Source organism: Takifugu flavidus, chromosome 3 (assembly GCF_003711565.1).
Source record: "Takifugu flavidus isolate HTHZ2018 chromosome 3, ASM371156v2, whole genome shotgun sequence".
Classification (NCBI taxonomy): Eukaryota; Metazoa; Chordata; class Actinopteri; order Tetraodontiformes; family Tetraodontidae; genus Takifugu; species Takifugu flavidus.
The window spans coordinates 258,073-274,187 of record NC_079522.1 but is presented as its reverse complement, the minus strand read 5'-3'; the positions used below and the strand labels follow the sequence as shown (position 1 = coordinate 274,187).

The following is a 16,115-nucleotide window of genomic DNA, read 5'->3' as shown; positions in this document are numbered from 1 at the left end:
CTTTGCGTGCCAGGCAGTCACCTAAGTGGGGATGCTTTCGGTGGTGGACTGGTAGGAGGCCCAGAGCAGGTACACAGGCCGCTTTCCTTGAGGGCTCTAAGTAGAGTCTCTGTTGAGGTTGGAGCACTCAGCATGTCAGTCGTGGAGAATGTTGCTGTGGCCCTCTGACCTCAGCCTCGTCCTTTCCAGTCGGGCAGCGATTGATTGGACTGGTTGTGTTGCCGGTTGCGACCAGAGCCACATGGTTGCTGCGGGCTCTTTTAATTTGTCTAAGTCAAATTAATATACAATGAGTTTCACTTCACGGCTATTCTGCTTAATTCATGGCCTCCATTATCATCACCCCACCTTTTTAACTAAAATGATGTTCAGGTCTAGTTTTTGTCTCGAAACAGGCGCCCGGCAAAAGATTGTCTATTTATAGCCTCATCTTGGTGATTTCGCTGCAAATTAAAACCCATAAATAGAGTAATTTTACTGTTAACACATGTTAACCAGCTGTATTAGCAGAAGATATTAATACACGTTAAAGATGGCCATTGTATTCTTATTATTTGGCAGTAAATTAATCAGTGAATTTCCATAATCCTATCGGAGATGTTGCCCACATGGCGACTGAATGAATCTGTTCATTTTGGATATTAAAAGATGTGTGATGCTAATTAATTAAAATGATAAGAACGAGTAACAAAAGCGTTTCTGCTCTCACATATCAAGAGATGGGCTTTTGTTTTCTCCCTCAACACATTTTGCAACAGCCTGATGCATAATCGCCCTTCTGCTTGGCCTGAAACGCAGATATAATTGAGACATGAAGGAAATGGACGCAGAGATGCTGCCCAAATTCTCAGCTTGTTTGCTGTTGTGCGCCTTCTGTTTGTGTCGCTGGCTGCCCACTTTTCTCAGTGTTTGATTTTGGCAGAAATGGGTTGCGGGAATGTCGCGCCGGCGCCCTCGCCGCCTTCAATTTAGCTGCCTTAACAAAAGCTAAATCAAAACACTTGTATAAGGCGGAAAAATGGTATATTTCTCTTATCCAAACACCAGCGTCGCTGTCAGTTCCAAGAGCTCCAATTAAACTTGAGACAGAGTGTTAAAAAATCCTGTAAGGTTGTGAAACTTCTGACAACAACTTTGTCAAGCATCACATTTAAATAAATGCATAAGTCTGTCAGGGCCTGGCAGGGAATCGGGTTCTGTATCGTAGTTTGGCTGAAAAAATGCACGTTTGGTGAGTGTGAGTAAGCTATTGTGGAGCTATATCTGTTATTAGGCGTGGATTAGGGTTAACCGGAAGTTTTCTAGCCACTATTTTGGGAGTGCAACTCTTACTTGGGTTAGAGGGAACCCAGTAATTAGTTCCACCACAGCCAGTTAATCAAAGGTGAGAACAGCAACGTTAGAGGAGGATGATGATAGAAACTGGCAACCTGCGAGAAGAAGTGTCTGTGCTGATTGTACGACTTCTTTAATTCCCTTTTCTTCTCCACAGTGTGGACCTGGTGCACGCTCAGCTGCGTGTGTGCGAGGGCCGCAGCCTTCCGGACCTGAACCTCAAGCAAGACAAGATCAGGGTGAACGGCTGCGCAATCCAGTGCAGAGTGACGACCGAAGACCCTGCCCGGGGCTTCCAACCCGACACCGGCAGGATTGAGGTGAGCTCCACCTTGTGATCCGCGAGTGTAGCCACGGAGACCGCATTTCCTGGCACCCCGGTTAACAAATCTGCACGGCGGGAGCCCGGTATTTGTCGGCGTTATCCAGGCGCTGCAGGAAGGATCACTGTGGATTTAGTACAAAGATCAAAGAGGTTTTGAATTAGATCTGGACAGGTTCCCTTTGAACCTTTTAAAAACGTCCGCCGGTGTTTCCCTCAACCGTGTTTACGTTTTTCCGCCTTTCGCAACAGGAAAATAAGTCGGAGTTGCCTGTGTGCGACTGGAAGTGAGGCTTGAATTTGTTTTCGGGAACAAAACGGAAGTCGCGGTTTCAAGGTTGAAGTCACCAGATTGACGTTGCGCGCTAACGAGAGCTAACGGTGTCTGGCTGCAGCGGTCACAGGCTAAATCCATCTGATCTGGCCGCCGTTGTCTTGGCGCTTGTGTATTTATTTGCGATGGTGCCTGTAACACTTTCTGAGCGATGGTTGCAGGTCTGTGTGTGTGTGTGTGCGCGTGCATGAAAGAGGTCGTGGTCTGGTCACGGTGTGTATTAATCCACATATGCTATACATCTCCACACCTCACAATAGCCACCATTTATCACTGCCTCTCTGCAAATCTAATCTCTCCCTCCTGCTGATGAGGTCTGATCCCTGGATGCTTTACGATGTGAGCCGCTTCCTCCCATCACCCAGGACCGTACCACCACCCACTCTTCCTCACTTTTACTATTCTCCTTTATCCTATTCCCTCCTTTTTAGCCATTGTTTTTCTATTTGTTACCGGCCTGCTTTACAAACAATTAAATATTAATAAAACCCGTGTTGAATCAATAAAAATGACAGATTAGCCCACCCCCCCCAAAAAGGTTTAATAGAAGTAAAAAGGCCATTTAGTGGATTGAAAACAAATTAAAGGGTGCGTTTAAGATAAATCGGAGCGATGTAACAGCCACTGGGTGCGTTTGAGCTCCAGCTTAAATGGGGAGGATTCTGCTGGAGGGCAATAAAAGTAAAATAAATTCTTTAGCAGTGTAGCGACAGGGGGAAAAACCCTCATCCTCTAATGTGTGCACCCTTCAGTATCCTGTCAGATCTATAATCTACAGCTGATCAATGCGTCAAAGTGGAGGCGGGGGGGCTGCTCAGCACTCTGACTTTGTCTGGATTTTAAATTGATGACGTTTGGAGCCCCATCATCGCCGCCACCGCCGCCACGTCCCCACAGGCTCTCCCTGTAAATTACCTCTTCAGTGACGTAACGGTGGCTCTTTATTGCTCCGCCGGCTCTCCAATCAAACAAATCATCATCCCCCCCCCCCCTTCTTAGTCATGGTCTCAGGTAGGGAAATTGTGTGCGCACGTGTGTTGTGGCGTGGGTCCATTTAACAGCCGCAGCCCCGCGACCTTGTTCTGGGGCAGAAGATGCGTTTGATTCATTCCGTTGTTCCACTTTTGTTCACGTCAGGCTTGAGAAATTATAAGCTGTTGAAGTGGCGCCGCCATTATGCAGCATTCTGACTTTGATGCTGCTGCGTCCCGCTGTGAAAATCGCTGTTTCCACGCCACTTTGCAGTCGCTTCATCCGGCGACCTTCAAGGACTTCTCTTCTGTTTTTCGGCATCAACTGCTTTTTACACCAATATTTAAGAGACGCTTCCTGCACACTTCCTCCTGTTTTTTGCTCGGCCTTCTTTTGCCCTGGAACATGCACCAGAGGTCAACAGAAATGCTGCTCCGCGCGCCATTATCATGCAATATGAATAAACCCGGCGCAATCAAAACGGCGTGTGGATGGAGGAATGCAGCAGCTGAGAGAGGATGAATAAATTATGACTGAAAGGCTTTGAGGGAGCTCTGCAGCTGAGCGACACAGCGAGGGGATGGTTCTGAATCGGAGGCCAAAATGTCACCACGGACAACCTCCAAATTGCATTAAAAGCCGTTTCGACTGCTGGGATTTAAACTGGCTTTTAATTTGTGGAGCAGAGGAGGAGGAAGCAATTCCCTTTTCATTTTAACGCCTGATCCGGGCACCAGGTACCGCGCCCCCCCCCCCCCCCACCCAGATGTCTGTGATTGCTGCTAACGTGTGTTTCACGAAAAGGCACTGAGGTTTTGTGGCTGAGTTGTGCACTCGCCCGCTTGGAACTCTTCAAATATTAAAGCATCGGAGGTGTCAAGAACGGGGAGGAGGGAGTCGCTGCGTGCAGAGACCGAAGACTGGTGGGTGTCGAGGATCCAAAATAGACCAAAGGACTATCGGGGTGCACCCACTGTCTTCTGTGGAGACGAAAGAGGAATCATGAAATCTGCTGCTGCCCCCCCCACCTCCTCTGAATAGAACAGTCAGAGCAGGAGAAGCAACAGATTCAAATAATGAGATAATCTGTTCTCCCCGGGAGCCATTAAGCCTTTTCGAGGTCCGATATGATGGAAAGGTTGTGGCGCAAAAGAGAAAGAAAAAAAATCTATCGACGTTTGAAAGTAATCAAAAGCACTCGTGCGACAAATCGGCCATCTTGTTCATTACAGGTTGACAAGGTCTTGATTCCAGGTTCTATGTGCACTTAAATGACAGAACATAGAGGACAGGCTGGGGGGGGTAATCAGTTGTCAGACACAGGCCGTTTAGATCCGTTTCCCAATGAGTAATTGACAACGGCGTCCGAAACGAGCTGGCAGCGTTGCGTTCAGTGTCGCTCTGCAGCAAAGTTAGTGTTTCCTCCGAAAGGGGCTTCTTAGTCGCAGCATCCGCGGGAGCCGCACGATCTCGGAGCGGTCGCAGCCTCCGCTGTTGCACGTCGAGTACGACGGTGGCGTAGATGTGGAGTGATGGATGTCAAAGGGTGACGGTCCGAAGCAGAACAGCCTCGGGAGTCTGAGGGGGGGAGTTATTAAAAACGCCGACTTCAGTGGTCTCCCAGCATCGGTGTCGCCCGGCAGGTTTTGGGGACGGTTCCAAGAGTCGCAACAGGACTCCTGCGGTGCAATAAGTGGATGATGAAGGTGGTTTGTGACCTGCACATGGGGAAGCTGGTAAAAGTGCCCCTGCTGCAGTCTCCAGGGCAAATGAAGAAAGGTTTAGATTGCTCTGAGGCGCAACGAGATCTGGATCCAATGAGCTTCATTCTCTTCCACAGCTGATCTTTTTATCCGTCCTTCCTGCTTCCCGACCTCCTGTCTCTCTCTCTGACTTGTGATTTCCTCATTTCCAGATGTTTCTCTCCTCATATTCGCAATAATCTCCCATCTCACCTTCTGCATTCTACAAAACGTGAGTAATGAGGCCCGGTCCCATTGCCCCCCCCCACCTCCCATTTTTGTCATTAGCCACACCTTTAATTCTTCCATTCCACTTTCCTTGTGTGCTGCTAGGGTTAGCATTTAGCTGCCTTCCCAGAATGCATCAGATGTGACATTTATCATTTCCTGGTTTAATAGAGCACGTGTGCACGTGTGCGTGGGTTTGCATGACCTTATGCGCTCGCCCTGCCCGCTACAACTGGAGGCGGTCGTTCTTTTCTCGCAAATTTAAGGCGACTTAACAGACGTTGAGGCGTTGGGTGTGTCACCCTGCCATTGGTCGACCGCTCAGAAATAAGAGTGGTTATATTAATCGTTAGTTGCAGCTCTAGCTAATTTTGTAACTTCCTGAGGCGCACCGAGCATACTCTGGCAGTGTGTCTGCGCCGTCTGGGGCAAATGGAGGCGCGATAAATCAGTCATCTTTCTAATTGATATGCAGCATTTTTATCAGTCATGTCAAATGAAATCTCGGGTCCATCTTCTGCGTTCATCTCTGCCACTGGTCGCTGCGGCGGGGGAGGTCCTAAATTAGCCCAGTGTTTGAGACAATTCCTCTTTGCTCCATCCACGCACCATCCACTCAATACTCCAATAAACGTCTCTGGCTTTTTCCTGCTTTTCTGATGCCTTCGCTCCCCTCCTGCCCTCTGCGTGCAATCCCATTACCTTTAATTGCATTTGTCAAAATTGCCAGGCAAAAATCATTAGTAATGAAATACAACCTGCCCTCCCAAAATCATTACTCATAATGGGGAGCTGAAGACATTTTAATCAGAGACACAACATTTTAATACACTTGGCCTCTTATTGCGTTGTTGCTGTTTTCATTAGCTTAGCATTAATGAGTGTGTATACCGGCTGGAATAACACAGTAGGAATGTCCATGCTCCAGCAGGATTGCTGTCACTCTTTTATGCATTGCATAACCCCCCCCCCCTCAAAAAACAAGGTTTTTAGTTTATAAAATGCTAATACTGCTTTCACTTTGGTGTGATAAATGGAAGCGATGACATGTTGGCCTTTTACAGGTTCAGATCATGATTTGCTAACTTATGACTGACCTTCTCTACTACTCTACTACTCTCTACTACTTTTAAATTCTACCTCTACTTCAAAGAATCACAAGGGTTAACCTGATCCTGGTTCTTTTCGCCCCTGATCCGATCCCAGTACTAAATAAACACCATCTTGCTGTTACAGTTCATGTTCACTTCAAGTAGGCCTACATTAAAGTTATTAATACCAAAGCAGCAATGTATCACAGACAAATTACATGGGCAAAACAAGCCCACAGCCAAGCTGTTCTTTGATACATTTTTATTCAAGATCTGGGCGTATAAAGCCAATAACCGGAGCCATTAAGAGGTATTTGCCAGATCTAAACAGCCTGAGCATTTCTGCTCACTGGCCAGACAAAAACACATACTGAACAAAAGCATCAGGCTTCTTTTTTGCATTTAAAATAATTCCAGCCATGTGTTCCAGCCATCTCCCAGCTGTAGTATAGTCCCATTTATGGCCTACGTCATCAAAAAAGGTGTGTGTGTGCTGACCTGGATGGCGTACCGCCACTACACAGGCGAGGAAGCGGGACCACGTCCAGCTCCACAATGACCTCCGCCGTCATCAAAATGCCAAGTTGTTGCGTTTATGGTCGTTGGAACCGGTTTCCTCCCAGTCAGAGCCGATCCATTTTAAAAAGGCTGTTATCGGCTGTTATCCCAACATTTCCATGCACTTGTGCCATTTCACCGTATTCACGTGACAGATTCAAGGTCATTTCTTTTACATTCCATTTCTTCCTGTCCGCTCCCATTTTTCCAGGCACGGTTAAAAAAAATTTAAAAAAACCTGCGACGTTTACGACCAATTACTCTGAAATATCTCAAAACGATAATCGGCGTCCGTCTTTGCAGGCCAACCGCGGCGGCGGTGACCTCCTCCTGGCCACCGATCATCGCTGAATAATTCAGGAAGCTGCAGTTGTAACCGATGACAATCCCAGCGAGGACACGGCCGCTCCGTCGGCGGTAATAAATTCACCAGAGCCCCGGTCTGGCCCGTAAAACAGCAGTGACATGTTCTTTACTTACCGCAAAACCATATTTTCTATTCCATATACTGTAATTGGCACCCTCTCCTGTATACTGCCCCCCCCGTTATTTCTCCCAGCCTTTCCACAGGAGCTGCTTCCATTTGCCCTTTTCACTTCCCGCTGTCACTATCAATTTCCTCTTTTGCGTATCTCGCGCGTCGGCAGGCGTACAGGTGTGTTTGCAGGCATCAATAATTGAATACCCCCCCCCCCCGATCCTCACTCAGCCTCATATTTGTCGTTTTTTTGACTGGTCTAGTTGATCTGATGTCTCTTCTCCCTTCTCTTCATCATTCCTGTTTTTTTTCCTTCCCAGTTCCCCGGCTGGTTTATTGTTGGAGTTAAAGTTCCCTCCGCTCCCGATGTGGATAAACGCGCCGGGCTTTTGGTAAAAAGGTTGTGAAAATACGGAAAAGTGGGTTGATGCACCACTAAAAACATCAATTAGGTTGATTTGCGTGCACGGAAAACCACGTCCGTGCCCTCTCTGACAGCGTGGAGCAGCGAGGTCGCTCGGCTTGGCCCGGGCGCCGCTCCGTATTCAAATATGTGCGACGCATTTCAATATTTTAACAGGATGATTACAGGCGCACGCCAGCCCAGCCATTAGTTTAACGAGGCCTTTACCTCAGACAGGGATGGTTTTGTTCCCTCCCACCTCTACCTTCCCGTCGGAAGGATCTGCGACAGAATTCGGAGCGAATCGAGATGAATATCGAGTGGAACTGTGCGTCGATCGGCTCTGGTGACGTACCGGATCCACTGTCGTTGAGCCTCCGGTGGGTTTCCTCCCTCCTCCTGCCCGTCCCACCTCTTGGCTCCTGTAGATCTGCTGCAGTGCACCTCTGCTGTCCCTCATCTCCCCGCGCTCTCGCTGGAAATCTTCTACTTATTTGTCGCTTCCATCCCTCCGTCCTGCCCGCCCCTCCCTAACTTGTTTATTTCCAAATCGAATTGCACCTTTCTCTCCCTCCCCCTCACACCTGGTCCCCCGTCTCCTTTCACAATACGTCTCGGCCTTTCTAGTGCCAACGCTGCCCTATTTGTCTTTCTTCCTTCTTTTTTTTTTACCCCGATGTCTGGTTCTTGTCTCCCTCCTCATTTTTCTTCCCCTTTCAGCCCTCTCAAAGTCAACAATCTCCGTCTTCATATCACCACGGTCCTTGTGTGTTTTCCAAGGTGCCTCTCAGACCCACTCTTATTCAGTAATTGTGTTTTTTTTTTTCCTGAGCCTTTCAGATGTTTGCTTATCTTGTTGGTGTGTGCAGACTTGCTCCAAATGGCTGCCTGTGTCTCAATATTTCCATCTCTCCGTGCAGCTGTGTCACTTCTGATCAGGCCTACTCTATTAGTAAAAGCTGGCCTTTCTGCAAATGGTTTTCCTTTTTTTTTTAACAAAAAAAAAAAGAAGCTAAACCCAGCATGCCCTACAACCATGCTTAATTTGGAACAATTCCCTGGTGCACGTCTGTGTGTGCACTTCATTGGCTGTGTGTTTTATTCAGCAGGGCCGATGTGAAGCAGCAGGCTGGAATAACTTTTCCTGAATGTTTCAAATGAAGATGAAATCCCGTGTGGTTCTAAAACGAGCGTTTCTTTTTGTCTGGCTCGACATTGACAACTTTTCTTCAGACTAGATGTAAAGCTCCTACACGAACGGTCTCATTATGGAATTTGTTGTTCAGATTTGACAAACAAATTAGCATAATCATGCACCGTGTTGCTATTGTGATATGGCTGGACGTGATTGGCTTTCCCCCCCTTTTTCCTATGAAGAACAAGCAACTTTATAAAGTAGAGCTGTAAGTCCCAAGCAAAAAACGAATTACCCGTTAAACTGGCTAAATGATCAGTTAGCTGCTTGTTTGCAGCACTGTGGCGAACTATCGACTTGAGTCGAGGGCTGGATCGCTTGATTTAATGGTGGAGAGAAGCAGAAAAACGCCGTCTTTATTTGAGCGGCACCTGAAACCACTTAGCCACTAGGTGTCAGTCTCGAACGCTGGTCTACGACCAACTTGGCTTTAACCTTGGAACCCGCGAAAGCTCGATTTACCACGCTGACCAGGAAAATTTGAGCGTGATGACTGTTGCGTGTGTACAGTTCAGGTCGGTAATTAGCCGTATTAATGCAGGGCTTGTTTTCCCAGAAAGGGCCATTAAAGCCGCTCTTTCCTGAGGCCAAATGTCTAACAGGCTAGTACAAGTTGTTTTATTTCAGAAAAGAATAACATTTAAGATCTTCCGAGAGAACAGAGCAGCCAATTGGGCTGGATTAGAGACTTCTCTGGGGGGCACTTTAGAATCTGTATATCGTCCGTTGCCAAGGCAGCGGAGGAGGAAAAAAAAATCCAGACTAATCACAACATGAATCTGAACTCGTTTCTTAGGCAAAGTCGCAACTCTTAATTGGTATTAGTGACAGCAGCGGCGCATTTCCTCTGAGAGCCTGGCTGTTCAGTTGGCCTCGCAGACAAGTGCTGCTCTGCATATTAATGTGGCGCGGCGCTCTGCCGTAGATGGCCCTCTGCGTCGGCCACTGCAGGAACTCTGCTTTTGTCCTCCCATCTGCAGCGCTGGTGCGCGTGTTGGGTTGCTGGTGTCATTATTGTGGGAGAATTGCAGTGATTTAATCAAGTGTGGGTCAGACTGCGAAGCCTCTGATTGGCCACTCTGATTGTAATGGATGTTTTTGTGGCACCCAAACGCTGACCTTTTGAACCATCCAGTTACTGGAATCTAAAATAGTTGGGGTTTAGCGATGCCCTTATTTTTATACTTGAAGCCTGTTACATTCAAATATGCAGAGTTATGAATTATCCACCATTTCGTTGACCTTACCTCGTTTTAAACTGGAGTCAGAATTCCCTCGTGGGAAAAAAAAAAGAAAAGTTCTTTTGTAGCCGAGGATCAACTGGGATGTACTGGGAATTTCATCTCCCAGACGGCTGACCAGTGCTTGGGTTTTCTCTCTATTCTTTGATTTTCTGTACGTCTTCTTTCCTGCAGGCTCTTTATTTCCATCCCCTCATTACTCGTTCTTTGTCTGGAATACCTTCTGCTGCTACCACTGCACGTCAGTAGTCCAGCCCCACTCTCTTTTTAGACTCGTTGTCATCCTCCAGCTCTTCACTCTGTCGTTCTCCCCTCTTGAAATGCAAAATATCGCTCGGGTTTCGCTTCGCATACAAGTCTCTTCTGCACAGAACGCTGCTGGTTCTCCGGAGGAATTCTTGTGTGTTCTCAAACTGAACCTTCAGCATGTATCTGGGTATCTGCAGGGGTGTGTGTGTGTATGTGTGTGTGGATGCGTGCGGGCGGGCGGGCAATGGTGGTTTTATCAGCTCCTGCAGATGGCCCCGGCTTCTCATCCATCGTTCCGGTGAAAAGAGGAGCCCTCCGAGAGTGAAAGCAATGCACAGACAGAGAAACAGGCGGAGACGTCCAGCTTGAAGGAGCGAGCAAGAGGTCGTGGAAGATGTCAGATCCCAGAAGAGGTTAAGGTTTGAGCTTAAAGTGAGAAGCTACTTTTATGTCGGGCGATATTTGAAAATTGCTCAGGTCCCCCCCCCCCCCCCCCCCCAAGCTCGGCTTTAACAGAAGTTCTTGAAGAGTTGAAGCGGAGATGGTTGAAAGTGCCATTTATCCGCGGGTATTTTAAAACAAAAGCGAAGGATATTAACTAAAAACTGGAGAGCCCCCCCTCCCCAGACCCCGCCAACATCTCTCAAACACATCTGTCTCGGCTACAGCTGCAGGAACTGAAGCTGAAACCCGCCAAAAAAACAAACCCATCAAAGGACCTTGGCGTCCTGCTTCAGCTGGAGCGCCAAAGCTGCGTGTGGAAGCGCAGCTTTCTGTGCAATTCCCCCACGCAGGCGTGCAGGCTCGCAAACCCACTGTGAAGGTTTGGTCACATAGCTTGAGGTGTGCGTGCACGTCAGTGTGTGCGACAGTTGGCTGGCATTGAAAAGAAGCTCATGTTTACGATGCGGCGCCCGCAGGAGAGAAAGCAAACAGGAAGAAAAAAAAGATGCAGAGGAGGAGATGAAGGGAAGCAGGACTGCCTCGACATGCGATGTCGACAGAAGTTGGAGTCACGAGGGAGGGGCAAGGTCTCACCCCTGAAACTGCCTTGAAACACAACAGCAAAGGCAGATGAGTGGCGAAGGGTTCGTACAAGTCAAAGCTAAAGGGAAAGAAGTGCAAACCCGGGACTTTTCCTTTCCTCCGAGACTCTATAGAAATGTCTCTGTTAGCATTTTGTCCTTTTTGATTATTTCCTCTGTTATGCAGCAAAAATGTCACCTCCCACAGGGCTTGTATTTTAAAAGGGTGGCTTCATACAGGAATCTAGGTGGGGGGGGCGGGGGCGGAGAAACCGCGTTTAAAGTACAAACATAAATCGCCAAACACGGAAGTTTATTTTCTCGGGAAGAGCGCTAATGGCTTTTAAATTTTATGACAGACCAAGCTTTCAAGTCCATTAATGCAACCTGATCACCAATGCTCCGTTGTGAAGCTCAGGTTTTTCAGCCCTGAAAATGTGTCGGAAAGGGAGTGGACATTTAAAAATACGGTCCAAAGACCAGCAGGCGGAACCACTCAAAACCACAAGCAAACAAACCTTGTTTGTCCAAGCTGCGGCTTCCTGTCAGAGCTGCAGCCGACCTAATGGCCCGGAGGTGCAGCCCCGAGCCCCCGGCCTCCATTTCTCCTTTGAAGAATTGAGAAGCGGCAAGTGAACACTTCAGGGAGTCAATTGGTGCATAAAGAGTTCCGAGGTCAGTGGAAAAGAAAGCTGGACCCGCTGTGCCTTAAAAGCAGCCCGAGAGATCTTAAAATCAACTGGTCATCCGGAGTGCAGAGAGAACTCGTAGCTCCATTAAAGCACGCGGAGCGATGGCGCGTCTGCAGGCGGTGGGCGATGGGCTCCAGCCAAATGGGAACTGAGGCAGCTGCACCAGGACCGCCTGGGTGGGGCAGGAAGGGGAATGATCTGGGGAAATCCACCTCGGCTAATTCACTTTTACGTCCCCCGTTTAACCCGTGGACCGCACCAGTGATCAGGCGTGAAGACCAGGACGCGGTCATCCCGCCGCTGTGGATTACAGCGAGTCCTCCTCGTTCTTTTGGGGGCGAACGTTGGCGGGATAAAGGCAATTAAAGTAATATTAGGAGGAACAGTGGCGATTAATGAAAATTGGATTCCAACTAAAGCTCTTATCTCATCCATATGCTAGCTGTGAAACCAACCGTATTAATGTGACATCTAATTTAATAGGATCTACGGTGGAGTCTGACTTTCTCATTTTCTTCGCCGCCTGGAACGCCAATTTAACGTGCAGCGATCCTGTGGCGGCCTTGCTCCCAAAGCCAACCTTCTGTCTTTGTTTACCAGCTGTGTTTGCCGTTTAATCCCCCCCTTCCCCCCGCAGAGCTGTGCCTATTCTCGGCGCCACGGCGAGCATCATTTTTAGTCGGCGCCGTAATGAACTTTACCTGCTGACGGCAGATGGGAGGCTGTGATTAACCAGACGCGGGTCTGGTTGACTTTACAGACGACTTGGGCTATTTTACACTGACGTTGCTGAACGTTCCCAGTCGCCTAGTTTGCTACATCGAAATTAAAGAGGATTTTGTCCGCAGTTCCGTTATTTTGCCTCCACATCTCATCCCTATTTGGGAATATTTACATTCTTTTCTCCTGCCTGGCTGTCTGCCTGGTCCCTTCAGGCTCTCTGGTCACTCAGTGTCCATTTGTTACCCTACAAATGTGTTTCCACTTCGCCGATGAACTGTGGTACTACGGCAAACATCCCCGGCCGACTGTTTTCTCTGCCGCTTTCGTGTAGGTGCGGCAGCCTTTTAGGTTTCCGTCCACGCACCCACCCAAAAGCCTCCAAGCTTCCATCCTATTTCGGAAATGAGTTTTCCGTCAGGAGAAATTAAATGCCCGGTCCGCCTAGAGGTCGGCGCGGGTCGCGCCGAGGCCAGCCGGCGCCAGTGTAGCCGAGCAACGTCGGTGGGGCTGAACGGTGACATGTGGGTGGAATGTGGCCCTCGCCATCTGCACAGACGCCACTAAGACCCACAACTTCCTACTGTTCAGTTATCTTCCCTTCGAAGCGTCACCAGGCTGGTTTAACCATTCCTGAGGAAGCATAGCCAAAGGCAGGCTAACGCCTTTACCACGCCGAGCACCATCGCTTGTTGCCTCGAGTGCACCAAAGCGCTTTTAAGTCTTCTGGTCTTGGAAAAGCTGCCGGCGTCACGTGGAGCTGTTCAGGCGTTCCCCAACGCCGCCTGTCTCGTCTGAAACTGTCACATCTGCGCAGCACGGGTCCCGTTTCATCTCCTGAGCTGCGTGGCAGATGTCGGCATGAGAGGGTTTGGGGGAAAAAAAGGTGCACAAAAACCTCCACAAGTGGCACCCCCCCCCCCCCCCCCCCGTTTCTTCTTCTCAGCAGATGGCAGCGTGGCTGCACGTGTTCTGCTGGACAGCAGCATATGGAAGCATGTTTGGGTGCACGGCTCAGTGGTAGAAATATGAAAAGGCGGCTGAGAGCTCAAGCGTGCCCGTCGCCGCTGTGTTTACTGTTGCGCAACATCACCAGCTTCAAGGTGACGGGAGCAGATAACAAAATTTGTCTCCGAGCGTGAACTATGGGAGAAGCGGTATCCAACATCGGACCGGGACTTTCTTCCAGAATAAGTGCGGTGCACTCTGCACCTCCGCCACGCTTCAGTAACATTTTCCTTGACCTTTCGTGTGTTGCGTTATTTATTTTTTATTTTTTTTGCACACTGGTGGAAGCTTCAAGGCAGAGTTGAGACAGCTGGATGTCTCTCAAGGAAGCGGCGACCCGACGGAGCGTTTCTGGCATCAGCCCGTGGGGCGGCGATGATACAAAGGCCTGTGGCGGCGAGGGTTTTCTGTTTCCGTGGAGGTTTTTGGTCTGAACCCAGAGAATATCCTCTGCGTGTGGCACCTCTGGACCGGCGGCGGTGTCCCGTTTAATGTAAAAATGACAAGCTGCGGCATTCCGGTGATGACTCATCGCCCCTTTTGGCGCCGCCGCCGTCATTATCCCCGCTGGCCGCTGTGGCTCAAGGCGTCTAATGCAGGGTTGAATTTGCGGCGAGACGTTTATCCGTGCGCGTTTAATTTGCACGTGCCGGCACGTTGTGGGCTGACGCCTTTTTACGTCGGGTTTGAAAGAGCGCCGTCGCCTGCGCGCGTCCGATAAGACGATGGGAATACATTAGTAGAATTAGCCGTTAATGCGGTTCGCGTAGACGTGGCGCCGAGACAGGGTGTCTCTGAAAGCCCCTCATAAATCAAGCATATTGCAGAGAGCAAGTGGTCGGGGGGTCAGCGGGGGGAGCGGCAGGCAGGGACGACGGTGAATGAAGGAGGAGGAGGGAAAGAGGGAGGCGGGGGGCAGGGGGCAGCTTTCCTCTCGTCCCCTTCCTAGTGTGGCCATCTGGAGAGAGTGATTAATCATCCCGTACCCCCAGACATGGCAGTCTGATGCTGCGACGCTCGTGAGCGCACGTGTGAGTGGCTGTTTGGATGCACCTCGTTGGCTCTCCAGATAAGGCCTGGCCTGTGTGTGCACGTCTAAACCCAAACGATAATGTCTCGTGTGTGTGTGAGATTCTGTTTGTTTACCCTTGTGCTGACTGTGGTTACCCGGAAGCTCTTGTGCCAGGCAGCCGCTGTTGATGATGATGATTTCACGCCTCACAAGGCCCTCTTGACCGAGGAGATCAATTTTTATTAGTGTGAAGATTTTGGCCCCCAATCTCAAAACACGATTATTATTGTGATGAACAAACGAACCAAAGTGGCCAAGCAGTCGTCGCCACGCGTACAAATCGAGTTAAACAGAAATATTTCAGCCGAGCTGAATAAATGGAGGATTAACAGACGTGCGAGGAGATAAGAAACGCAAGGAGAGTAAGCGAAGCGAGTTCCAACACCGGCTTTTGTCGGAGGCTTCAGCACATTGTGAAATATGTGTGTTGGGTTGAAAGAACAAGGTCGGCGCCTCAATGCAGGTAAACAATGGTGAGGGCGGGAAGGTTGGACGTAAAGAATAAAGCAGCTGCTCCTCTTCATCCGAGGACGTCAGTGAAGGTGCTGTTGGAAATTCATTGTCTATTTTTCAGACATTTTTATATTTGGGAGGTGTTAAATTTCCAAAGTCGGACACGTGAAGGATTTTACCGCTGCCGCCCAAAGCGAGGACCAGATTCCCGTTATTGCCGATAATGTTCCCGATCGATTACAGAAGGGTCGCCACGGCAATGATTGAATGAATGTCTCCCGGGTGTGGAGAAAAATCCAAATTAAGAGAAGATGAGCTGTATTGGGAATTAAGGGGGCACGAAGGGAGGGTGGGATTAGTGACTCGCAGGAAGACGAGGACGCTTCAAAGGGATTTTGAGCCTTTAAACTCTTTAATGGAGCCGAATTTGAGTAAATCGGACATTAAAACGAAGCCCGGATGCTTTTTGAGGCAAGTCGTGACGGGGAATTGAGAGAGAAGTGGACAAGAAGTTCATTCCAATTCCAGGCGAGATTGGGAACAGGCGACAGGAGGAGAACCTGGGGACAACAGACACGGAGGAGCCACCAGGGCTGTCAAATGGATCAGGTCGCTGGCAGGGGAGGGGAAGGGAAGGGAAGGGAAGGTGGCAAAGGACGGAGCAACTTCTGTCACCTCAGTCACGAAGAGACTGGGGGCGGACTGGAATATCAAAGGCAGAGCAAGGAGGAAGGAACTGGTGGGGGATCGAGGGAACCGAGGATGAAGAGAGCAGGAAACCAGGACATCCGAGCCATTTCTGAAGAAGTGCGAGAACCCGGCGCTTTGTGGAATAACGGTTTTTGATCAAAGCAGCCCTGATGGGATCACGTGTGGAGAAGGCGGCAACAATGGCTGACGCGCTTTGAACGAGTCGGCAGCTTTTATCTCGTTACGGTTCATATGCATTCCAGAGTGTTCGGCGAAAACCCCGTCGAAGCCCCAATTATAGTGTGTA

The 16,115-nt window shown here is 49.2% G+C and overlaps 1 protein-coding gene across 2 annotated transcripts in view; it reads left to right on the top strand.

Annotated features, from left to right (window-relative positions):
* Positions 1–16,115, top strand: part of LOC130522403 (pyruvate carboxylase, mitochondrial-like) — a 128,864-nt gene that overhangs the window by 36,383 nt on the left and 76,366 nt on the right. For both annotated transcript variants that reach the window (XM_057026786.1, XM_057026787.1), the window contains exon 11: positions 1,493–1,655. In XM_057026786.1, the coding sequence (XP_056882766.1) occupies positions 1,493–1,655 (163 nt within the window). The remainder of the gene's footprint in view (positions 1–1,492; positions 1,656–16,115) is intronic.